Here is a 26075-nt window from a genome sequence, read left to right as displayed (position 1 = left end):
GAAACTGACGCACAGGAATAAAACCGGAAAGCAAACAAGACTGAGAAGAGTACACATATGATAGTGTTTTCAGGAAAGACAATAAAAAAAAAAAAACTGATGGTTGACAAAAAGACAACAAGATATTAACACTTTCCTATCAGTCCCTCTGCAGCAAACCTAGACACACTTAGCCCAGCTAATAGGATCACGCTGTGCAGCAGATAGGAAATTCCTTGCTTAGATAATGTCTTCATTTTGCGGGTGAGTGAGTGAGTGGTGATGGAGGGGACAGAGAGTGAGAGCTCTGCTCAAGACAAAGCACCTTCTCTTATCGATAATTGCTTGCCAACACGAATCAGCTACCTGATTACTCGCTGATTACTCCAGCTTCAAACCCTCAAACAACTCTATCAACACTGCGTTGTGATTATATCTTTGAGCAAATTGCCAGAGCAGTGATAGCAGGGTATATTAATCCAATTAAGCATTCATCGGCTTTATTTTCCTTTTTTTGTTTGTTTTTAGGCTGAGTATGATTTGGCTTCCTTTATGCACATCCAACCATGCCAAGGATTTCTTTTGTGGTAGGAAAGGCAGTGGTGGGAGACACAGGACACGTGTCCTTGGCATCTCTGCAGCTCTTTTTGATGATACAGTGCATTAGTATCTATTGGAGGGAGCTTCTGTTTAAGATACAGAGTCTCTTAATATTAGAGCGGTTCTGCACTCCAGCAGCTGAAGTGCTGACTTTCAGCTCTGATTTGACACCAAATAAAAAATGCACTAAATTTCGAGCTTTTTCTGGGCTGCAGCAAAACTGAACTTTTGTTTCCACGGAAAGAGATCGCACTGTTACCACGGACCCAGCAAACCCTCACCTTTTACTGTCCCCTCCCCAGAAAGATGCAACCAGCAGAGCGGCGTTTCACCAAAACAGTTCCATCATCTGCACAAACTTTTCATGTGACGCTTGGCTTCTTCACTGAACTGAATCTGTCAATCTCTGTATCCACTTTAGCTGTTTATTATTTACTATTTCTGAGTGACTGACTGAAGTGAATGTAGTAACAAGCTGTGATCTGAATCTTTGACTGTGCCATTAGGGCTCCGTCCTCTCTCTCTCTTTCTCTATCCCACAGGTAAAAATTGCCCCCCCCCGCAAAAAAAAAAAAAAAATGTTTTCTGCATCTAATGACAAGCTGCCAGTCCAGCGTTGTGAAGGTTCAAACTAAGTTTGGAGTTTAAACGTACATCACTCACTAAAATTGCACCACGAGTGAATTATTGCAGAGTCAAGGCAAAACAGCTCTTCTCATGGTGGAACAGAAATATAGTGTGAATTAAGGTGAGAAGAGCCAGAGGAAAATCTTGTTTTATATTTATTTTACAGCTGGAGCATACTTCCTGTGGCAGACCACATCTTGTAACATATCATGTTGACAGCCTGCTCAGATTTTTGCTTCACGGTTATTTCATGCCGCTTCCCTTCACTTGTGATGGGAAACACTTAGAACAGGAACTTAAAGTTCTCACAGTATCTGAATCTTTTTACAGGAAATGAAGATTTCTAAAGAATCTTGTTGATGTTATCTATTGGGATATTTCTGTTTCAGCCCTCAGCACGGCGACAATGTGCAAGAAGCAATCAAAGGACTGTTAAATTAATAATTAGTTTAAAAGGACCAAACTAATTTTTTCTGTCATTGTTTATTCATCATTTACAGTCTGTATTTTCATTAAAGTGTTGCTCATCTTTTCATTTCGGTTCTAATGTCTTTCTCTTCCTTTTTATGAATACTTTCACACTGCAAATGAGCAGCACATAAAATCTAATGTGACACCCACTTTTTGGAGCAGTCGGTCGTCATTTTACACCTGAACTTACTGGTAAAAAAATAATAATTAAAAAAAAAAATCGAAAGACTGAATAGATGTCTGTTCGGTGTTTTTATGTAACAATCTAAATGAGGAGAAATCCCTTGTTGGAGCTGTTGGGAAAAAGGCAAGCGACAAGATGAGTGTGGATCAAATAAAGGGCAAAGGAGTAAAGCTTCTCCTTTTTACGGCCGTATACTCCTGATGCTTTTGATTTCTTTGTGCACTTTACTTGCAGGTAAAATAAATAGCACACGATGAAAGAAGACCAAATGAGCTCTCAGCCTGCTGTCAAAGACCATTCAAGAAGACAAGAGAAAATCACCAACTGAGCAGGAGGCTGACAGGTTAAGAAAATGTTCTGTGCACCAGCAACACCAGCCTGAAGAAAGTCCAATATAAATGCACTGATCAGCAGCCTGATGTGGACAAACCGCAGTCAATCCACAACATTTCACTGGCATTTCACTCTTTTTCTTGCTTTTTTTTAACGGTGACATTTGAAGCGATGGACAAATGTGGAGACCACGGATAACAAAAGACAGACAGAAGGACTGCCTTACATTTCTCCACCTTTACCGGTTTATGTCCTTCAGTAATACTTTTTCTTCAATAAATAGATCAGTTACTTTAACATTGTGGGCAATACATATACATTTCCTGGATTAAATATTTCAAAAACAATTAAACAATTGTTAATCTACGAAGTCTTAATTCAAAATGTGTTTTTATTGTCAGCTTCTGATAAAAAAAATCCATTGTAGAAAGAGTCGGGGGACTTACAGCGGACCTCCAGGTGCATGTGCTTGCTGTCCTGACCGATGGAGTTGCTGGCGGTGCAGAGATACTGGCCAGCGTAGGTGAACTGGATGTTTTTCAGCGTGAGGGAGGAAACTCGTGCGTGGCTGCGTACCACAATATTTCTATCGAGGCTCTATAGAGAAGAAAAGGAAAAAAATAAAAGTTAATCTGTATAATGAAGCCCAACATTTTTCTTTTTTTTTTTTTTTTTAATTAACGCACGTCTCACTTTCATTGAGATTCCCTTCAGTGAGTTTTTTATATTTGCTGGTGCAGATCCAGGAGCACCAGGAAAATGAATCAGAAAATAATGAAATACCAGACTCACTGTCTCATTATGAATATAATGAATAAGAGGATGACGAACTGACAAGAAGTGCAACAAGTAGAACAAACAAACTGACATAAAAAAAAAAATGGTGTAATGGACACATTTTGGTGTGCAGGAGATAAAAGTACGGCTGCATTGAGCTTACGATGCAACAAACACAATGCACCAACTGGGAATTTGATCTTTTATGTCAAAGCATTAATGAAATGGGTTTTAGTACAATTTTAATAATGTGAAATATTCGGCACCGATAAAATGGGAAAATTAGGAAGTTCACAAGGGAATAACATGGACACACACATAACTGACACTTTACGGTCAAATTGTTAAAGAGAAATGTGGAACCCAGTGGAACCCAGTGGAACTTTAAATTACACAAACATTTTAACTTGTCCCTGAGAGACTGTCCCTGCATCCTAAAGCTGCAGCCAGTCTGCAGCAAACTCCTGCAGTATGTGGATTATTGTCCCAAACATTCAGCAGTGCAGCTGCAGGTTTACAGACAGTCTAATTGCAGTTCGGGGAAATGGCTTGTTAAAGTGTGTGGTGGTGTTTTTTTTTTTAATCATTATTATTTATTCTCCTTTGTAGATCTTCTTCATTGCTGCTGTTCGGCTCACTCAGGACGTGATCTGCCTTTTCAGAGCAAGCTTTCGGCGCTGCTGTTCGGCTGACGTCTGAGTTCACCTGGCTTGCCTTTTTAATAACGTGCTTCAACCTGGCTCCATTTTTAATTTTTAATTGTGAAACATGAAGCAGAGGGCTAAAAGGAGAGGGTGTTTGTTTTTCGTCTGCTCTTGATGATCTTTATGATCACATGCCATCACTTATTTGATATTAAATGAAGTCACATTCATAATTACGTGCTCTCTGTCCCGCCTGACATTATAGCGCAGAAGACGGAGGGTGGGGGGAAAAAGAGCATCAATAATGTAGACGAGTCCTGTACCAAGCCCTATAAAAACTCTGCCTGTTAAAAATACAGTGCCCCCCCCCCACCCCCCACCCTGTGGGCGACACACAGTTCAAACCAAGAGGGTACATATATCTTCAGCCTAGCTGCCGTGATTTTCTATTAATATTTCAGGCATTCTTGGCGTTTCAGCGTTTACACTGGATAAATAATTGAATAGATGTTGTATTAGCATCATGGATTGAATTGTTATCCCTCACAGAGCACAATGATGCAGAGATGGCAGGAATATTTCTGCTGTTTACGAAACATCTGAAGGAGTGTCCTGGAACATTTTTGAAAGGGCAGCATTAATCTTGCCTTACTGCAGTGACAGAGGAAGGAGCTGCACTGGACACACGATTGGGATGAAAACCGGAATAAAGTTAATGGAGACGAATGCTTTAATGACAGAGCAGAGGTAGACGCTAACGGGCAGACCTTTGAACAGGAATAATTCATTAATTCCAATGAATCATTTTAATTAAACAAGTCTGACTCATCATCAGATTAATGAAACAGGAGACAGCAGATCTGTAATGGAAAGCAGGGAAATGATTTCCCTCAGTTTGTGTACTCACTGAAGCTTCGTGTTGTGGGGCTGAAATATCTCTTGATGAAGTGACCTGCCAATAAATGTGTCTCACTTATCATCTATTCTGTACTACAGCACTTACAATGGACAGAATGCCAGCGTGACTCTGCAAATTCTCCATCTGTCAGTGAATAAACGCAGCTCCCTGCTTCTGCGTTTCCCTTGAATCCAAGTTAAGGTTGATCCAATAGGAGTTTTTTTTTTTTTTTCAGCAAACATGGAGAAAGTGCGTTTTTTGGAGGGGAGGATTTAGTTCTTTGCTTTTCTTTTCTGTCACCTCTTTTTTTTTGCCCGCCTGCACCACCCACAGTCTTACTGATGTAACAAAAGTGCTATTAATGCTGCATGTGTCAAACCTTTTTTTGTAAATGCCAAATGCTCAAAAAGAACAGCTGGTGTTTTAATATTCTAATTTTTAAGTTTTCTAATTACAAGGTGGGCATGCAAGACTTCTCTGGCTGCAACTCAGCAATATAAATCGCAAAGGTTTGTCAGAAGTCAACCTAAGACATAAACAAGGCAAACAATTGAGTCATTATGACTGAGTGGGCTATTAACAAGACGCAGAGTTGACAGCCACACCTGCACCTCTGTGGGACTAAACCTTTAAGCAGCGGTGTGATCTAATATACTGTCATCAGCATGCTAACATGCTTACACTGAAAATGTTAACATGGCTATTCAGCAGGGATCTGGTGCGACCATGTTCCTCACATTTGTTCCGCACGCCAGCATATGAACATCTGTTAAACAGCACTAAACGCAAAGGACGGTTGAGAAAGACAGAAATGTCATTGATTCTCAAGACGTTTGGCCATAAAACTAAGAATTGGACAAAGTGAAACTTTGATCTGAGAATGATGACAAGTTTCCCTGCAGAGTGTCTCCACCAATTTACACTGAACGCTCTCCAGTTAGTGGCGAGGCGTTTCAACGTTCACTCACTGGGTCCCTTATTTTTCTTTTTTGGAAACACCAACAGCTTAATGACATTAAATCCTGCTCTTCTGTCTGTGAACAGCACGGGTGTATTTAAATTTTTAAAACTCATTTTTTCTTAGTTTGCTTTTCAAAGTGTTTTTTGTCAGTTGGCAGCACATCTGCTTCTCCAGTCCTAATTGTTGACAGTCGACGAAAGCTCTTGCATGTAGCAAGAAGAACATGTTAAAGAAAAATTGGAAGGTGGGAGCAAAAGCAAACCCTGTGAACATCGGTATGTAAGTATGCTGTTTTTATTCTCATTCCTGCAGGATAAAAAGAGTATTACCTGAATGGAGGTAAAACCGTGTAGCCTTTTGAGCTGAGTCTGACACTGTCTTGAATTTGGGGGACGGACACTCCGGCAGGATGTGACAAATGAAGAACTACTTGTCGGAGATAACGGCTGGCCTGTGCTTCATGAAAAAGTCAACAATCTTCCAAAACCAGTGGTGCATTTGAGTCGTCCTTGCCCAGTAATGAAGGATGTTGATGTTTGGGGCACCCGGGGGTTTTAAGGGGATGACCATGAATACAAAAAACAATGTCCTCAATTTACTCAGGTCACCTGGGGGGCCTTTGTTTTGCATAAAACTCCCGATAACTGTTCTGGTTATTTCTGTCTCTAATAAAACTTAAAATACAAAAGATGAGAAATTGCATTACATCTGAATTCATAGCACAGGTTTTGATGAAGCACTTCATAACAGACAAAAATGGGATATATTCAATCCCATTAAACCATTTTATATCCATCTGAACTGGCTTCACTTAGCAGACATCCGAGGAGTTTACACCTTTCTCTCACGATTTAAACCTTGCAGCAGCATTTGGCCCAGTTTAAGAAGTACTGTACATCTACGAATCGCAGATGCACCAGAGTAAAAATGTTTAAAAGAGTGTTATGAAATCTGTGAGTACTATCTGAATGCACTATTGAGCACAGCTAAAAATCAACGGCATTCAGCAGACAGGTTTTTATAATCAGACCGTGATCTGGTTTAAGTGCTAGCCTTCTATTTTGAAGTGCACTTCCTGGTGAATAAAAGGTACATTGGAAAGATTTAGTTCTTGGCAAAATACTGTCTTTTATGTTACATTTCTCATTGTGACTAATCACACAATGCTTCCCTGTTGACACCTGTGGTTAGTCTCTGCTAAAGTTGATTTTGAAGTTCGGTGAAAGTGAAAATTCATATTACTTCTACTAATAACTGGATGTCTACCAGATCAAGAAAAACCTGGGCGGGGGGTGCATTATGAAATAATACATATAATAAAGTTATGACAAGTAATCACTTAAGTAAAGATTCATACTGCACTGCGTGAGAAAAAGATGGATTTTTGTTAGGATTTTACATTCAATGCAGAATAATGAAATTAATTCAATGTAACATGTAAGAGCTTCAATAATGCGACAATGCTGACAATTAACCTAAAAAAAGATTCACATAATAATGAATAGGCAGCAGCTGTGGTCTGAAGTGCCGTAAATTACACAACTTTAGATCCAGGTGACGAACTGGTCGCCTGCTGGGATTCGTTTAACACGCTCATGTGACGCAGTAATTGAAATTAATTCACAGATGTGGTAATTCAGTCACTGAATGATGCCAAAAAAAAAACAAAAAACAAAGAAAACAACAAAAAGCAAAGAATTGCTGTATGTTTCAACAAGAAGAGCTCATTTCCTGTCGTCGCATTGAAGCTTTGTGAGGTAAATTAATTCCGTTACTTATTATGTGTGCGTGTGAGACAATGGGTGAAATCAGCTTGTTACAGTGTGTCGGCTCTAACTAAAGGCAGAGGTTGTTGTTTTGTGTCGGCCAGGAGTCTGCATGTTTCCTTTCAGTCGAACGCAGGGACGGTGCAGGTGTTTTGGATAAATAATTAGAATATCTATGAGTTTGATTCTTAAAAATGAATTATTACTGGTGATTTAAGAGGCAGCTAAATCATGAAGCCATAATGTGTTGACCGGTTTCATCGTCTTACTCTGTGTTTGAGGTTTGATGCAGAAGTGATGTCTCAGAGCCTTGACGAATAAAGCCAGGACTATCGGCCACCTCAAGAGCCCGATGAATCGCTGGACTCAGTGTAAACAGTTTAGAAATGAGACACCAGGTGCTTCGACTGTCCTCCTGAGCGGAGGAGTGGGCCTCCATAACGTGTGGTTAAAAGTCAAGTACAAACATGCAGACTCCTCGGTTGCGATAGCAAGTTACGCCATCCCAAAAAAAAAAAAACAAAAACACCAAGACCCCACACTGTGTTAAGACTTAGTAATTGCTCAGTGAGTTAGAGTTGAGCCCGGCCAACGGCAGAGCAGACAGTGTTTTCTGTGTGAGGCTGTGCAGCTGCTGGCTTACCATCAAGACCAACGCAGGAATTCTGTTTCTTACCTGAATCCAGCAAAGTCCGAGAAATAAACAGACTGCGCTGCAGGAAACAGCATGTGGCCGGAAAAGTGGAACATCTACTTTGAGATATGCGACTCTGCATCTCAAGATGGAATTAGTCCACAAAAATAAACAAGGACATGTAAATAGGGCAAGTCTAAATGTGTACTGGAACTAAATGGATTTAATGTACTGTACTACGTGTCTAATGGTCTACATATTTAGTGCACAACTAAATGTGTCGCACATTAAATGCAGACTTAATGACAACACTTCTGCTCTGCGGAAAAAAAAAAAAAAAAGAAAAGAAAAGAAAGGAGAGTTGGTCGACTCTGGAAGGTTTTGCTATCACGACTATTGTGTGGCTACAGTATCTAGCGGCTGTACCTCATATTTGTCTGGTCGCGTCCAAGAAGCCTAGAAAGGACAAACACAGAGGAAGCAAAGACAAACAGCAACACAGTGCAGCAAAGTAAGCTTTTGTAAAAGAAAACACACACGGTGACTCCAGAGCAGATTTTTCTTGCAAGAGATACGCAATGATTTCACTTCTTTCTTTTTTTTTTTGAAGGACCACACCAGCACATCTGAACGTTCCAGGCCATTAGCTACAAAAGCACATTTACTCCATTACTGCTGATTATTTTTCTGGGTAGATCTGAGCAAATTTTTGCACCTTTCTGGTTTATGGTCATTTTCCAATGGAAAGAAAAATCAACTTGCAGGTGTGTATAAGTTTTCCATTATGAATTATGATTATTGTATTGCCCGTGCTAAATTAAGATGACGTGACACTGGATGTAACTTTGATAAAACGTACCGCAGACATATAGGTGCCTTCAGACAGTGGCCTGCTGCCTCCTGTTTAGTTCATTATAAATGAGGCAGCACAGTTTCACTGAGGTCAGCAGCGGGGGCAGCGGGGAGGAGAGGGACGGGGGCGGCCGCTGCCCTCGTGAACGCTCACAGCTCTTTGTGCCGCCAGCTATTTTTGTTCAGCTTTTTTTGGGGGGAGGGGGAGGGGGGAGCTCAGGAGCTGATTTCACTTACGTGACTCAGCTCCTCATCAGCAGAGAGTGGACAGATTAACGAAAATTAAAAGTACTGTCTTAAGTGACACTGTGAGCAATTTTAATCAAACTGGCTTGAAAAATTCGTTTTATCATCGGCATCGCCATACTGCAAGCCATTTCTCAATTTTAAGCTACAACCCACTGAGTCGAGCTGCATGATGAGGTTATGGCCGGTGGATGGTGGATAGCAGCAGGCTGCTAAGGACTGGAAATGGCCAGAAGCCACTGCCACAGCATCATGCCTTGACGCTGCCAGCTCCCAACAGAAAACGGCCCTGTTGCCAGTCAGCGGCAGAGGTGGCAAACCGCACGCTGTCTGAAAACACCGCAATGCTTAATGTGACAGAGCCATCCAGCTCTAACATGTTTGAAATGTGCAGCACTGACATTTACATCTGAGCTGCTGTTATTGTACAATATGAACATCTGTATAGAATGAGCAGAAACGCTGATGAAGATTAATTTCGCGTGTGTAAGACAGAATGACTTTCCTAGCAGTTTGTATTTGTTACAATTATGATTCATTCTGCCGGTAATAAGTTACGCTATTGTACTGAAATCGTACTTCATTAACGTCAAGGTTTTACTAAGGTGAAGCAGACTGTTAAATCGAGGTCAAGATTTCTGACTTGGCAGTTCAATTGCGGTCAGGGAATTTACAGGGCTGGTCAAAATGCCAAATTGCAGCATATTTTCCTGAAGCAGCATCATGGCTGCTCCAACAGTTATTAATTAATGTACTGTAATAAGAGAGAATTTGGAGGAACACTACAGAAAAAAAAAAGGGTACAAACTAATTATGAGTGAGGCATTTCCGATATCCAGGGAGTGTTTTTCTAATTAGTGCCCTTCTCCTCTTGGCATTCTATGGTTTGATTAACTCATTCATTTATGTCCAAAAAAAGTGCACCACTTTTTCTTATGCTAACAACGGAAACACGAGAGTTTGAAATAAAGAGCCGGAGATATCAATGTGAAAAGACTGAAATTGCCTCTCAAGAGATGGTCCGATCATACCATCCACTTTAATTTTTACAAGCCAGTAAAATGACCCTTCTGTCATGGCTCAGCATTATGATTACACGCGCTGGTGCTGCTCTTGTAGTGTGACTCGTATGATGTAGAAGCATGACATGAATGGAGGACAGAGCGTGGCAGAAATGGAATGTACCAATGATGAATGGCGATGCAAGGAAAATTAGTAAGAGCTCGGACCAAATGATCGGTGGGATTTTTTGATTACACTGGCATTAAATCAAAATTGATAGATAGGAAGGGATGATGACAGGCGGCGCCTGGAGGAAGATACGCGGTGACAACTGTGAGTTGCAACCGGCTTGCAAAATTCTGTAATTTGCAATGCAGCCATGAATACGCCGCGCTGTGTGGACACTTCCACTGACTGACAGTGATATATGGCACTGTTAATAAGAGAAATGAGGGACACCTTAACTGATTCAAATGTCTAACTGTCCTCCAAGACTCCTCTAGAAAAACATGGACCCTCAGCTTACATCAGATAAACGACAAAGAGATTATTATTCATAGAAACTTTGAAATAAAAGCTTTGTCCTCTGAAGTGCTGAGCCTCTGTGTGTCGTTCTTTACAACGCTGTGAAATGTTTGCCAAAGCAATGCCATTATGTTTTACTTTTCTTGGCAGGAAACTGAGATGGAGACATGCCATCAAAAAAACAAAAAAAACCCCAAAACAAACACGCACACAAAAAAAGACCCCTATACTAAAAAAAAACTAAGCAAAACACTTTTTACATGCATTTCCACTTTTGGCACCACACCCAGCTTCAGAAGGCTGCATTAAGCTTTGCTGCAAAGTCGGGTAAAAAGAATTCCTCAGAGGGTTGGAAATTCCTGATTTCATCCATCTTAGTTAAGCAGTTTTGTGCACATTCCCTTTTTTTTTTTTTTTTTTTTCCTTCTTCTTCTTTTCCAAATTACGACTTATTTGACCTTTTTGGAGTGACTAAAATGAAACCAGCTTGTTGAAAAGCTGTTGCTGTTGATTTAAAACAATATGCAGTCATTTAGGGTGAGTGTGTAGTTCAGAAGTCAAATTCCAATTTTTACTCTGCCAAACATGGTACAATGTGCAGTGAAATGTTTTGTTTTTGGTTTTAGGACTTTCTATGGTATGATGTGTAATGATATATATGGCGTAAATACTAGAAAAAACTTTTGGTACACCATAACTCTAGGTGATAAATGACAAACTACTACTGCTTCCTTTAGTTGTGGTGGAAATCTGTGTAATTTTTTTTGTTGCTGTTTTTTCTATATGGAACGCAAAAACGACACAAATTGTCCCAAAAGGAAACTATTGTCAGATGAAAAATTGACAGAAAAATTTCAAGTAAAACTGAATCACTCATATCATGTATCCTCTCTACATTTAAGTCAAGGAGAAACCTGTCAAACAAAAAAAGCAATACAGGCTGTGTCACAAAGAAATTCAATGTGTGGGAAATGAATGTCACATTAAGGGGCGGTTCCTGAGATGGCAGTTAAACTGCGTGGTTATGTGATATTTGTGACACTGTGCTATCTTTGAAAAATGTTGTTGATTATGCATTGCCACAAAATTCTCCATCAAGTGCTACAATCTCCTCTGAATACGTTTAAGACCATATGATATGTTAAAGAACACACATTATAGCTTTTAACTTCAACAGAGGCTCTAACTGTTAGGCTGCCAGCATTATGGCAGCATTATGTTATTTGTTGGCTTTGATTAAAAGATGAAGTGGCAATGATCTATATTTTTTTCCATCTTGGGAACCAAATCCCATTTAAGGACAAAAGCAACAGCATATTAATCATGCTAAAATTGTTTCCAGACTGGACACAGAGCTCATTTTCACCTTGAGTTCAGTTCGATAGGTTAATAACAAGTGCTGTGTGTGTGTGTGTGTGCGGCTGCAGCCCGACAGTTCATTTCCCTTTTTCCATAGGCCTCTATCTTTATCCAAAAACTATACAAATGAGACCATAACACTGGGTCACCTATAGCTTCATTACCATGAGTATCGTTTAGGCCCCTGAGTAATGCATTTCAGCTTTCACTGCAGTCCTCTTTATTGGACACAATTAGAAGGTAAACCATATGTGACACAATAAAGCACACAACTTTTGTAGTGCTCCTTGGTGTACAGGAAGCACTGTTGGTGGAGTCAAGGCGTCAGCTCCACACAACAAATAACAGAGCTGATAGAATAGCATTAAATGTTTGATTGACAAATATCTTGGTAGATAACAGAAAGATACTGCAAATCAAATTCTATATTCGATTTATTCATCTTTCAATCATGTTTCCTGATAACTACAGTGCCAAGCAACATTATACAAAGATGTTGTTTCAGTCTTTTCATGGGATTTACTGCCAATAAGACACATAATAAGACTGGCCTTATATATTGTTATTCTCCATGTGAAGAATTCAAATACCAGCTTATGTTGATGATGTTTTATGTTAAACTTTGTTTTATGTGGCAGCTTTGGGCCCCAACTGAGTCCAGATGGACAGAGTTTTGAAGTAAAGTAGGACAGTATGGCCCAAATATTGTGCAGAAGAGTCCCTCTGTGTCCTCTGGGACTTAATAGGACAAGAGTGCCATTGCATCTGCTGGAGGTGTCTTTGAGAACAGAACACTTGTTGTTGCATGTGTGCAACAAATGTGTTTTATTCAGTCTTTTTCGACTGACAACTTGGCCGTGAAACATCGTGAAAGAGCACAACAGAGAGGCTGAACATCAAGCAGAAAGCTGAAGTGGAATCTGAACTTTGGTTTCTCAATTTCAGGACACTGACTGCATCACATAGAGGCCAGAGAGAGATTTCTCACACTGTTCGATGCTGAGAAGTGATGGGAGACTGATTTACCTCACACAATGCTCCATTTTAATAAAAGATGAGTATATTGTGCATTACTGGGAGTGATTAAAATGCAGCATAGACTCAGCCATATTCAAGGTTATTTCAGCTAAACTAGCCAAATCATATCATGTCCTTGTGGCATAGTAACAAATCTTCCAAGGCCCAGGAAATGGGGGGCCTCGGTAAAGGGAGACACGCAGTTCCTAACTTCCATTACGATCACGAATAATGTGAAGATGCATTATTATTTTTGCAGCATCTAACTCCAAAAAAAAAAAAAAAAAAAAAAACCCAAAAAACCCCAAAATAAACGTATCAAGTGTTCTTCCTGAATCCACAAACCTGCTTGAGGCAGCAAGGTAATTATCTTAATACTGTTTACTGCATTCACAGCAGAAAATTACCTCTCTGAAGTGACTAATCCATCTACTGCTCACATGATGCATGTTGTCAGACTAGACCATTAAGATGGATTTTTCAAAATTATACCATTTTAATGAGCCGATGAGAGCACGGCAATAGACTTGGGATGAGATTCTCTCGTCAGGCTGGAAACTGCCAGCATACTGAGACAACTGTAACGGAGAAAAGGCACAGGGAAGTATTCATTGCTTACATATCTCGGGAAGCCGTTAAACATATTCTATAGCCAAAGCTTTAATCCAGTGTTATCTCCTGTGCTCCTGAAGGACATGATTAAAAAAATGACTGCGTATACTTGTGCATGACAACCCTTTCTTGGCTTTATGTGCATAGACTTCTTCACCCTTATGTCATGTTCACTGTGGAGAAACAGTGCCCACTCATTTCCAAAGTGGATTATCCTCGCATTGTGCCAGAGTAGCGTAACCGTGTTCAACCAGTTTCACTGAAATCATGATCAATTTTCACTTAATTTTGAATGTTTTACACAATTTCACAATAATTTCCTTTTAAATAGTAAAGATAAACAGGGAGTGAAGTGGACGGTTGGAGCTGAGGAGCGCGATGGCGTGGCACTACCTGGAAATCTTTTTTTTTTTTTTTTTGTCAATCTGCACAGTCGCCCCTCCAGCATTCATGAAAGAATAGTACAAAATCATTAATGCAATTCCAACAGCACTGGAAAAGAAGTTTAAAGTAATGGTTTTGGAATCCACTCTCCACTGTACAAGAACAAATTCAGGTGGCAATGCAATTCGGTAACGAATGATTGGCTATTAATGAGCTGAGATGAGCTGGAGAAAGTTAACCGGAATCGTCTCTAGACTTAATGAGGAATGGAATGACAGAATAGTCTAAACTTATTAATGTCATTGTGAATGTGCTGGCTCTGTGATGGATTAGAGTCATGTTCTGGTTTTCTGACATAAATGACAATTTAACAGGTTTGTCAATAACAACTCCTCGAGGAGCCAGCTCATGCATAATTGTTCACTAGAGTACGCTCAGTACTGCCAAAAATAGTGCAGTGCAGGCCATTATGGGAGCATGCATGGGTTTATTCCAACCTCTGACCACCTGAACTTTTTTGGATTATTGGAAAAATCTGCTTCACAAAGACTTTGTTATTCGCTGCTAATATGGCGTTGACATTCAGCATTCAAAGGTAATTAAAGTTTTGTCGAACACAGACGTAAAGTATCTGGAATTTCTTGCATGAATTTATCAAATTAAAACTTTCCTTTCTTAAGTGCGTCAGAGCTTCAGGGCGCTTTGACCTTTCTGTCTTCAGCGCCTGTACTCGCAAAGATGCTTGTCTGTTTGAAGGAGTGCTATTTAATGATGTCGAGCGTGGAATTCAGTATCAGCGAAAACTCTAGCAGAGGCTCGAATATAGATTTTTTTTGGCAGAATGTCTTTTGACATGAGTGGAATGTTTTGTCCTATTTATAGCCCCGTCCCCTAAGAAAGCCAGTACCTGCTGTCCTTCAGTGAACACCCTGTTTTTAAAACTCCAGGAGATGGTGGGCGTAGGGTCGCCCGAGGCTTCACAGGTCAGAGTGACCTGCTCGTCAAACTCAGAGGCAGTCTGGTTGTTCAGATATGTGATCTTGGGTTGAACTAGGAAAAAGGAACCACAAAGTTTTAGTGACACATGACCTTCTAGACACCTTCTTACTTATCAATACGCAATCCAATCAAGGTTTGTTTCTTATAGACGTCCTTTTGAGTTGTAACATTTCCGCTTTGTTCAGTTTCTTACCACTTGGTGGCGACAGAGTGAACCGACTGTAGAGTTTATGAACTAAAACGTTTTTGACAAACTTTAGTTCTCATTTCATGTTTCCTAGAAGTCTGCAGTGTGTTTATCAAATGTTTTTTTCCAAAAGCAACAGAGGCTAAAAAGCTCTGAAGAGCTCCTGTAGAGTTGGCTGATCATTCTCTTACACATTACTAATTTCACAAAAACATTGATCAGTGCAGGAATAGCTGTGACCTTAGTGAAGCTTACATACGGAACTCATTCGAGTTGTGATTTCATAGCCCAATCATACATAATAGAGCTTCTAGCACATTGTTTTATAAGACTGGTGCAATTTTTCTCATGAACAGAAACTGTAGCGTGGTATCTTTGAATGTCCTGAGGGGTGGCATAATTAGTTTTCAATAGGACATGCTGTCTTTTAAACCGTACGCTTCACTCTGTGTAACCCTGCACGCAGACACTGCAGTAGCTGTAGAGTGTGCAGCAAATGTCAATAACTACAAGAGAAAAGGCCAGAGAGGCAGAAAAAGAGCCTCTGCGTTCTATATGGCATTGTAACTGAATGCGTTATTCTCTTACCGAACACGTTCAGGCTGACTTCCTCGGCTTTCTCTCCTGCCTTGTTCTTGGCGATGCATGTGTAATCTCCTTCATCCACTTTCTTGACGTCTTTTATTACTAATTCTGAGCCATCCTCGTTCAAACTGTACTTCTCACCCGTTTCAAGGACAATGTTGTTACTGTGGTGCAGGGAAAAAGAAGAAAAAGACATGTTAGAGTTCATATCTTACGCTTTTGCTTACTTGAAGGGCCGTACAATGCGAGCTATAACTTTTTGACAGTGATCTCCCTGGATTTTTTCCTGAAGGGAAGGGCAGTGGACACACACACACACACACACACACACAAAAAACAGGCTGGAAGAGTTCAAAAGATGTCCTGTACTGTCCGGAGAACACCTCCAATATTTTCACAGCTTTCAGTTGCCTCAGCTCTCCTTTAGCCCTTACATCTGTATTTTTAAAGGAGGTCATACCATCCTACAGTTTGATGATGATGCATGTTTGCTTCACTTCTAACAGCCTTGCACTCCTGAGAAGCAGAACTTTGCCAGAGGTAAGAAACTTGTTTGTGGAGAATTAACTGTATGTCCGAGGAGCAGCCTTCCTGTAGCCTTTCGCAGGCAGACAGTGAATGACAGCCGTGTCAGCAGCCCCATCGGAAACCAGAACAAATAGAGCTCTACCCTTCTGCTTTTCCTCTTCCTTGCCCATCTGTCCTCCCAACAACCTAACTGTCTGTCTTAACTATCTTCTGGACAGGAACTGGCTCTCCCTCCCTCTCAACATCCACATCACACAGAAGTTTTGTTGCACGGAAGAGTCTTAATCACGTCATGTCCTTGCAAAAGGCCTTATTTCCTGCTTTCTCTGCACACCAGTGGTGCTGCTGCAGCGGGCCATGAATATGAAGGCGTATTGAAAAACTGCTGATCAGGCACTACACCAGCTAATGGCAACTAAATTAATGTTGTGCAAAGTCATTATAAACCATCTAGAAAGGGCTTGATACTTTCAAGATGGAGACTAGAGTGCACCGATGGTTAGGGTTTGGTTCATCCTCTCTCCATTTTGAGATCCAGGTAATTGCTCAGGCTGAAAAACTGATTGCTTTTATTCATTTCATTTCTTTTTTTTTTTTTTTTTGGCAAATGAAGCAGCCTTCTCATTTTTGGGTCTTTCTGACTGACTTGTTTTTGCACCAGACGATATCACCTTCAGCTAATTAATGCTCAGTGTCCACACTCAGCCACTGTTGTTTGGAGAAAAAAGCACCGCTCTTTTCATACAATGGAATGAAAAAACATCCTCACTAATGTGAGCTATCCAACTACAATTCACAGCCCAAATGTCATAACACTGCTGCATCATAAACCACACTTACATGTTTTTAAACCTAATTCAACCCGAGGAACTCGGTTGTTTGTTTGTTTGTTTTTTTTTGCTTTTGCAATTGTGAGCAGAGTTATATTCCACTCCTGTTCGGCTATGTAGCAAAGTAATCAACAAACAGCCGAGCTTTACATTAAGTTGACAAGTAAATCTCGCTCGAATCAGGCAAGAATCTGGTGCAACCCGGTGCACATTGCAGGTTTTAGACTTGTGCCAGCTTTATAACCACACTAACAAGATCAAAATGGTTTGCAATTTAAATAACATGTGCAGAGTGGAAACCTGCCTAATAATACTCATCAAAGCCTTTCTGCCCTTGTTATAGTCATGAAAATGTAAATACATGTAAATCTCATCATTTCTCCCACACGATCATTTGCAGGCACGGCTACACAAATTTATATTTATGGCCCAATTAAAAAAATAAAAGAAAATAAAACACCTATCAACAACAGCTTTAAAATTCTTGTTCTTTTTAAGAGGGCACCAATCGAGTCCAAGCAACTGTTTGACATGACAGGCGAGCACAAGGGTTGACAAAGTTTCATGTCAAGCTAAGATGACAAGGTTCAATTTATTAAGAGGTTAAAAAAAAAAAAAAAAACTAAACAAAACTGATCTAAACCTGAAGCAATTTGCTCTTGTTTGGAGACCAACTTGATTTTCGTCTATTTTCAGGAACTGCATATTTGCTGTGGGGGGAGCCAAGTGATTAACCCAGCCATTGCATTTAAGTTTTAAAGTAAGTCTTTTAGCAAACAGCATTTTTTCCAGCAAACAACATGACTTAGATTCAATATAGAGCCACAAGTTAATTCAACACTTTCCTCCTACCAGTTGATTTGTAGGATATTCGGGCTTATAATAGTTTTCAGTGTGTTTGTGTGTAAATATTGAGTTGTCGCCTTAAAATAATGGGACACAGAGCATGAAGTTAGAACAAGCTCTTGATTAAATCAATATATATAACCAAAAAAGTAGAAGGAGAAAAAAAAAAAGACATCAGTGCATCTATTTGTTGTGTGCACACTTCATGCATCAGTGACTGCGCTGCAGACCAGAACTGGATGTACTTCAGGCTCCATGCTTCTCATTGTGCATTCAGTGTGGTGACGGACACGTGCACACAGCTGACATGGTGTCATAAAATAACCTTTCCTTGAATGCACATTCTTGCACATCAGTATCTGCTCACTGCATATAGGATCATGTCCTTCGTGCGTCAGTGTGGTGCAGTTGTCATTGTGTCCTGCAGCTAGAGACAGATGGCAGCAACAGCCTAATAACGCCTCGACAAACTGCCCAGCGACGGCTTTTCAGCCCTAAGCTTTTACCGTGGTAGGGGCTGGACAGAGCATCCTGCAACTAAATGGCAGAGCTTCAGCCTTAAACCAGTGTCGTTGATACTAAGTACTGAACTGGCTTGTAAATGCCAGCCATGGCATTTGCACTAGTCCCTTGAATATTATAAATTCTTAAGGACAAAGCTTCAACGAGGGTGAGGACATAAAGCTTTCCCATCACTCCTTGCTGAACGCCTTGGAAAATGAAATCCAACAAAGTACTGGAAAAGTACTTCTACATGTGCTGCTCCAGTATTTGTTTTTGTGCTTTATTATTTCCTCTTGCATTGCTCTGCATCATCTTCATCCATTGTTATCTGGCTGCTTTCAACTGTTTGACAAATTAATTCTGGGAAAACACGTCTTCCTTAGATCTGTTGTACTGCACTGATGAATGCTGTCGGTAGTTGTGGCTACTTTGTGTTTGAAGTTTTCTAGTGTGGTGACACAGGAAGGTTAACTCAGAACCAGGTATACTTTTTTTTTTTTTTTTGTAATTCATTCTTCTTTACATCTACGCCTTCACATCAGCCGACTGATGTTCTCCTTTGAAGTTGAAGGAAAAAAAGAATAAGAAGTGTGGAATAAAATGAAAGGTTTAATTCTTTTTTTTTGGGCGACACCTCAGATCTAACTGTGGATCTGATCCGGCAGAGATCTGAGACAGACTCTTCTTATGATCCTTCTTATCAAAACATGCAAAGAACAGCAGCCGATGACGTACTGTGCCCAGGTGACGGTGGGCTCAGGAAAACCGTCTGCATCACAAGCCAGCAAGGTAGAACCACCGATGTCTGCTGTCGCGTTGACCTCCGACTGCCTGGCACGGATGGTGGGAAGCACTGAAGCAGATACATAGATACAAAATGCACTTAACAACTTGATTTAAATCTGCACTCCAAGCTTTTTTTTTTTTTGTTATTATTTTTTGGCCACCTGCGGACGGTGGAAACGAGAACAGTTGCTTTACACGTTGTGCAGTTGCAGAGTCAAATGTCAAATGGTCTCCGTTTATTTTTAGCTCAACCTTTGGTCTAATGGTTAATATGTGGTTCATTAGCTCTTTATTGCCCCGTTGCGCTCATCAGCTTCAATGCTGAGTAGGTAGTGCACAGAGCTTCTTCAATGGAAGCAGCTTGCTGCTATGAGAGCAACAAGAATGAACCGAATGATTTAAGCTGTGGCCTGGCAAAGAGTCAAACCCATCTTCTGTGGGCCATGAATATCAACCCCAAATTTCACACTAATCTGGAATGTAATTTTTTTTTTTCTTTTTTTGTAAAAAGCTAGTTTAAGGATTTTTATAAGCACATTTCTGCTGCACCTTACTGTGCTGAGCATCAGCTTGTTTCCACGCAACGGGACAGGCAGGGAGGAAAGAAGTGACAGAAATATGGTGCTTACCATTAACAACGACCTTGATCATCCTGAAGTCAATTTCTCCCCTGGTCATGACACGGGCTTCGCAGTTGTACATGCCCTCATCTGTCTTCTTGATGCCGCGGATCTGCAGGTGGTTATTTTCTAATACATTGAATCGCACTGCAACGAGCAGAGGCAAACAGAGAACAATAACAAAAACCAAGATTATTATAATTAAACTGGTTTGACAGGGTAGATAAAATTTGATCAATGTGGCCTGCTTTTACGTTCAGTGTTTATTTTCATGTAAGCTATTTACTCTTCTTTTGAAATTAACACCAGGAAGGGATTAACTCCAAATTAAGGGGCAGGGTTGTTTGCAAATGATTATCTTTTGGAGACAAAATAAATAAATAAATAAATAAATAAAAAAATCAACAAAAATGGCTTCTTAGTCAGCGTGACTCTAACTGAAGTGTGAAATTAAATATGATTGTTTATCAAATATAGAAAATCTGAATTTTTAAGTTGGGCATTTAAAATCTGAAATGCTTTGAATGATCAGACAGGAGATGGGGTCAGGTAAAAAAAAGTCCTCATTCTTCATGGTAATCAGACGTGTGTTTGGAAGAAACCAGCGAGTCCTGCACGGCCACACCAGACGTATTTCTGTGTGTTTCACATGATCACAGAGTCTGACAAACTGTGGCAACACTAATTAAAGCAGCCATAAACACACAGAAAGAGAGACATCCTAAGTGAAACCAGGCGTCGTTTCTCACACTTTTTTTTGGTGGGGTGGGAGTTTCCGCCCTTTTTAAAATCCCAGCCTCCGACCACTTTTGCTTTAAGAGGCCCGAAGACAACAATCTGAGTCATCTTTGTTGTTTGTTCTCCACGTATGTCAAACTGGATGATGAAATCACGTCTCCAAAATGTCTGATTGGCCAGTGTGAGTGTAAAATTCACAAAATTAAAAGTTGCGCTTAATTAGCGTGCAGCTTTGAAGTGAACACACAGGAGAGTTGAGTCCTTTGTGGGGGACAGTTTTGTGCTGCCAGTTCAATTTCCACGCTACTGACTTTATATGAGATTTCAATTTCTCTGCCTATTGAAAGAGAAGCCATCTGTGTAAACTGAAGAATCGTCTGTGTGCTATAAAATCACTTGCATGCATATAATTATGAGTGAGAGCCAGACAGGATGTGGGCACGGGGTAATGAACATTTTATTCCCATCACTTTCAAGATTTGTGCACTTTATTGCACGCACAAATACACTTCAACTAACTGTCTGCCAGACATGGTGTAGACTGACTGCACCTGAGATAAGTGTGCTTTCTTTAGCTATTTTACTCTGTTACAAGGTAAGATATTATACTAACCAATGCACTTATGAAGTGGGAAAAGCATGAATGATTAAAACCCTTTCCACGTTATGAGTACTCGTACCACTGATAACGATGCATCGTGCTGATTTTATTTTGCTTTAATAAAAATGTGGAGGTCATTTTATTTCCTCATTATGTTGTTTCTGCCTTTCCCTTAATTGAAAATGCCAAATACCCACCATTTGTCCACTTGCTTTCTGTCTGCAAGTTGCGCGTGTGGTATCGAAATAAATTTAGCATTTTATGAAGCAGCTCTTGCTTCCTGCTCCGCTGACTCACATCGCACTGACAAAGTTCTGATGGGAGGTTTTAACAATGAAACATGCAGCATATGGTTGGAGTAACAGTCAGGTCAGCTGTCGCTCTGAGGAAAATTGCATAACCAGTTTTCAGTTTTCAGTGTTGGTTACAATTAGTGGTTTTTTTCCAGTGAAAAACACATTCCCAGTCCAGAGACCGAGAATAAAGGCTGGCTTAGCACAACACTGTGGTGGCTCCAAACTCTCCCGTGGTCACTGGGGGGTGGGGTTGGGGTGGTTACTGTACGGTTAAGGCAGGCTCATCGACACTTCAGCTCTGACACAAAAGATTCAAGTCTCACTTGAACTCTCAAAAACTGAACCGCTCCGGATCCGTCTCATCGATGCCCTTCTGAAGAGCGCAGCCAGAGTTGCCGGATGAAATCGCTCACAGAAACTGTAGATGAATATATTTACTACACCATTTCCTCCACGTCGTTCCTGCTCCCGCTGAGGAGTTTGTAATCCGTTCCTTTCATAGAGGGCGGCTGCTTTAGTCAGCTCTGTCTCACAGCACTTGCACTGGATCCCAAGGTCGCTCGAGAGTCACAACAGCAAAAACTAAATTTGTCAGAAACGTGGAGACGCTCATGCAGCTTCGCTCACTTCGGCCGCGTTTATTTGAGACTGTTAGGAACACTCATTGTTTCAAAACTAGACACTGTACTGTAGCTCTGTGTCACGCCTCGAAACTCCAAACACGTGTACTGCAGAAGCAAGAATTGTTCCGAACACAGGAATCAACAAAGGAGAAAAGGGAGCGTGATGTAGAGAGGTTTCTGTGGACCTTCAGACGTTTTTGTTTACTTCTCTCTTGTGACAATGAGCGACCGTTAAGATCCCTGATAACGTCTGCAAATTGAAGCCGATTACAGTGTCTGTCCTCTGTAAAGGAGCAACCTTTCCACATAACTCTATTTCAAGCTGTAATGCGGTGAGGTGGAGAACGAGGTGGTGTTTACCTTCAGTGGTGGTTACAGCAGTGGGCAAACTTGGCAAAGCTATAATGAGGACAACACTACAGCCACCTATTAAACCGTTGGGACAGTTACAGAACAAAATCCAATTTAAATTTCTGCTTTTATTTAAAAAAAAAAGTAATGTGATATAAAATGAGTTATATTCTAAAGTTTGTTAAATGTTTAAGTGTCATAACCTTTAGTTTTAGACTGCGTTTGTGCTCAGTGCTGTCAAAAAAGCAAACACTGCAAATTACACTGTTTTTCATTCTCTTTCCACCCCTTTGCCCTTTTGCTTATTGAATTTTTGGATTGTTCCAGGCTTCAGAGTAGTTCTTGCTCTCTGTGTGGGGAATTTAACATCTTCCTGCATGCATCATCTGTGATTCACAGCTTTGTTCATAGATCCTGGGCAGGAGAAGCTGACGAAGACGACCATGGGCAATTGATCGCAGAGTGTGACTTGGCAGAGAGCGTTGGCTGAACGTTACAGTGACTCCTCAGGGAGTCAGAGGGATAAGATGGGACGCTGGATTGCAGGTGAGAGTGTTAGTATAATTATTAGCACAAGTGCTGGAACGTTTTGGACTTCGACTGGCTCACCATCTTTGGAAAATGGAATCACGGAGCCCTTGTGCTTCCAGATGATGACGGGTAGCGGCGAGCTGACAACGTCGCAGACTATGTGAGCGTCATCACCTTCGCTGAACTCCTGTGGGCTCGGGGCTTTCTGGAAAGTGATCTTTTCTGGAGGGGATCGACAGAAACACAGACATCACACATCTCACTGTTCAGACTGACACTTCAGAGGTGAAAACTCCCATGTGGTTTATTTATTCTGCAGGAAAGAATCTTATAGTTGATTAGTGGCATAATGAGGGACCATATGTTTGAGCTTCTGTTTTCCAAATAAAAGTTTTGTTGGTTTACTTTATATATGTTCACAGATGGTGTGGGGCGGTATCTGAAGTGAAGACGATTCAGTCAGTCTTAATCTACACACAACAGCAGAGTGGAAAGAAGAAAAAAAAAAAAACACTCCCAGCGCCCTGAGTCATTTTCAGAGCACTTCACTTCTGTTTTTTGAAAGGGAAGTGTTTTTTTTTTTTATTTCTAAGGAGAGCTCAGTTTAATGAATTGTTGCGCTTGAACCAAGTTTAGTACATTGAAGACATGCCGTGTACCTTCACAGACTTAGATATGTTTCCTCTTCCATGGGAGAAATCCTGTCATCACTCTCTTTAAGGCTAAGTTGGAAGCTGAGTTTAGAAATGTTATGTTCCACTAAGTGGTTTTTGCATTCAAATGGGAATGAATTACTTTGGATTATACTGACTGGAAAACATATTGCCAGTGGACGCCATCCAGGTAGCAATTATGATTCCATTTGAATTTATATGGTGAAACTATGAAGTAGAACACCAAAATAATTCATAGGAAACAGTGTAAGACACTGTGCTAAACAGAGGGAACAGTTGTTTCCTGCCTCTAATCAACCGTCTCATAAAAAAATAATCTTAAAAAAACAACAACAAATCCAAGAGGCATTGCATTACATTCAAAATACATTTGCTGCTGTCACAGAATTATTTGTTTATTTGCTGAGAACAGGCAGAACGTGACAGAGCGTGCAGTCCTTTGCTGTGCGATCAAATGACGCTCTCAGCAATTTTTCATATTTTAAAGCTCATTCTCCTATAAATTGTTAATAAAATACTGATGACACCAAAGAAAATGCCACCAAATTTGATTGATGAAGCCAGTCAGGTACAACTGCACCTGAAGTATTTCTCTATCCTCCCAAATACAGTTTCTTATAACACAAATAAAAAAATAGAATATAAATCTTCTTTTCTCAGTGAAGAAGTTTGGACCTTAGTTTCTTTCTTTTTTACGCATGTCTTGCTGCCAATTTTGAAACCTTTTTTCTATGAAGTTTGTTGTGCAGTGTATTTACTTTGACTTTGGCTGCTCAGGCTCTAATTCTAAAGCTTTTCTGCTTTTGGCTTGCTCGTCTGACCCCAGATGCATCCAGCCGCATCCAGCCGTGTCCACCTCTGACTCAATTTGAATGTATGGATTCAAACTGTTGACATCAGTCAACAGACAGCAAACCATTCATATAGAAACCAACAGGGAGATCTCACGGACACGTACTGTTGCTTACAAAGTCCACAGCAATGCCTTTTCCACAACAAGTGGACGACAAAGGCTAATGGAAGTCAGACTGCTGCGAAAACAATTACTTGTATTTGTTCAGTTGCATTTGTTTTACAGTTTTTAGTTTGGGCTGCTATAGTAACTGCTATTAATAACTATTGGTATCATGGCTTTGTTTTGAATGAGGTCATCCTGGCCATTCAACAGCGATTTGATTTCATTAAAAGATACCAAAAAAAGACTCACGGAAGATTGTCACTTCGACCGTGGCCTGGGTCTCCATGTCCTCAGACTTGGCGATACACTTGTAGATGCCGGCGTTCTCCACTGTGGCGTGGTATATGGTCAGGGAGGACGTGCTTTCATCATTGCGACTCACAAAAATGTCATGCCTGTTGGGGAGGATCTTCTCACCGTTGGGGCCATACCAGTCTATGTCTTTAGCATCCCCCACCACTGAAAAGAGAAAACTAAGAGTGAGGGAAGGGACGTTTTGCTCCCGCTTTCGCTAGATAGTAATGACCCTGAGAAAAGAAGAATTACTACAATCCGACAAGTCTAAAAAATTAATATCTGCTCTTCATAAATGAAGTATTTTTTTGTCAACATGACTTGGACACATTCATACCAAATGAAAACTAATTCTGTGATAGATTGGACGAGATTTGCTGACTAAAACCTAAAATCTTTTGCAATTGTGAATAAATTCTATTTGTTCAGTCGGACACCAGATTATTCACTAAAAGAAACATGAAATAACTCTCCCATATTATTACTTTTTTATAAGATTCCAAGGATATAAGCAGAGTCATTTTTTTTTTTTTGTTGCTTTGTTTTGCTCAAACACATTAAAACCTCCTTTCGTTTTTAGGAACACAAAGAGTCCCAAATGAATTTTGACTTTCAGCCAAAGAATCAGCACGAACAATAGAGCTAAAATCCTTCACAGGAAAAGATAAAATCACTTAGAAAAATTTTTAAGGCTTCACAAACCAGAAGCAGGAGAACATTAACTTCTGCTTTCATGGCTTTAACTTTCGTAATCAGTTTGATTTAAAATTACCCAGATTAATGGAATAATCAAGTAGACTTTTTTTTCTAATTAAGCTATTCTGATCCTTTAGGATTGATTGGCTTATGCCAGGAGACATCAGTCAGACTTGCTCTGAAAAGTTATGTTCCAAAATAAAAAAAAAAATAAAAAATAAAAATGGTTATATCAACACCAACAGACTAAAGTGATTCAACCATTTCCGCCCTCAGTTTACTTACTTACTGACTACATCTCAGAGCAGCAGGAGGAAAAACTAAACCTCCCCAGGAATAATTTTCATGTATATTTCTTTTTTAAAAGGAATTCTACAGAGCACTTATGATGTAGTATGCTGTACTACATTATACACTCACAGTAAATCATTTGAAGTAATGCAGACCCTGACTCAAGGAAGAGACGGGGACATTTTGCTTTACTCACCAATTATTTCTAACTTGAATAAAACAATCTGAAATTACAGACTCTAAAGGCAAACTTTTAGAACCTTTGA

At 40.2% G+C, this 26075-nt stretch overlaps 1 protein-coding gene across 2 annotated transcripts in view; it reads right to left on the bottom strand.

Annotated features, from left to right (window-relative positions):
• Nucleotides 1-26075, bottom strand: part of ncam1a (neural cell adhesion molecule 1a) — a 220519-nt gene that overhangs the window by 44088 nt on the left and 150356 nt on the right. For both annotated transcript variants that reach the window (XM_029518980.1, XM_029518981.1), the window contains exons 3-9: nt 24778-24987; nt 22975-23118; nt 19766-19903; nt 19086-19203; nt 15646-15806; nt 14779-14921; nt 2641-2791 (exon numbers count right to left, since the gene is read on the bottom strand). In XM_029518980.1, the coding sequence (XP_029374840.1) occupies nt 2641-2791; nt 14779-14921; nt 15646-15806; nt 19086-19203; nt 19766-19903; nt 22975-23118; nt 24778-24987 (1065 nt within the window). The remainder of the gene's footprint in view (nt 1-2640; nt 2792-14778; nt 14922-15645; nt 15807-19085; nt 19204-19765; nt 19904-22974; nt 23119-24777; nt 24988-26075) is intronic.

Source organism: Echeneis naucrates, chromosome 14, assembly GCF_900963305.1.
Source record: "Echeneis naucrates chromosome 14, fEcheNa1.1, whole genome shotgun sequence".
Lineage (NCBI taxonomy): Eukaryota > Metazoa > Chordata > Actinopteri > Carangiformes > Echeneidae > Echeneis > Echeneis naucrates.
This window is presented reverse-complemented; position numbering and strand designations above follow the sequence as displayed.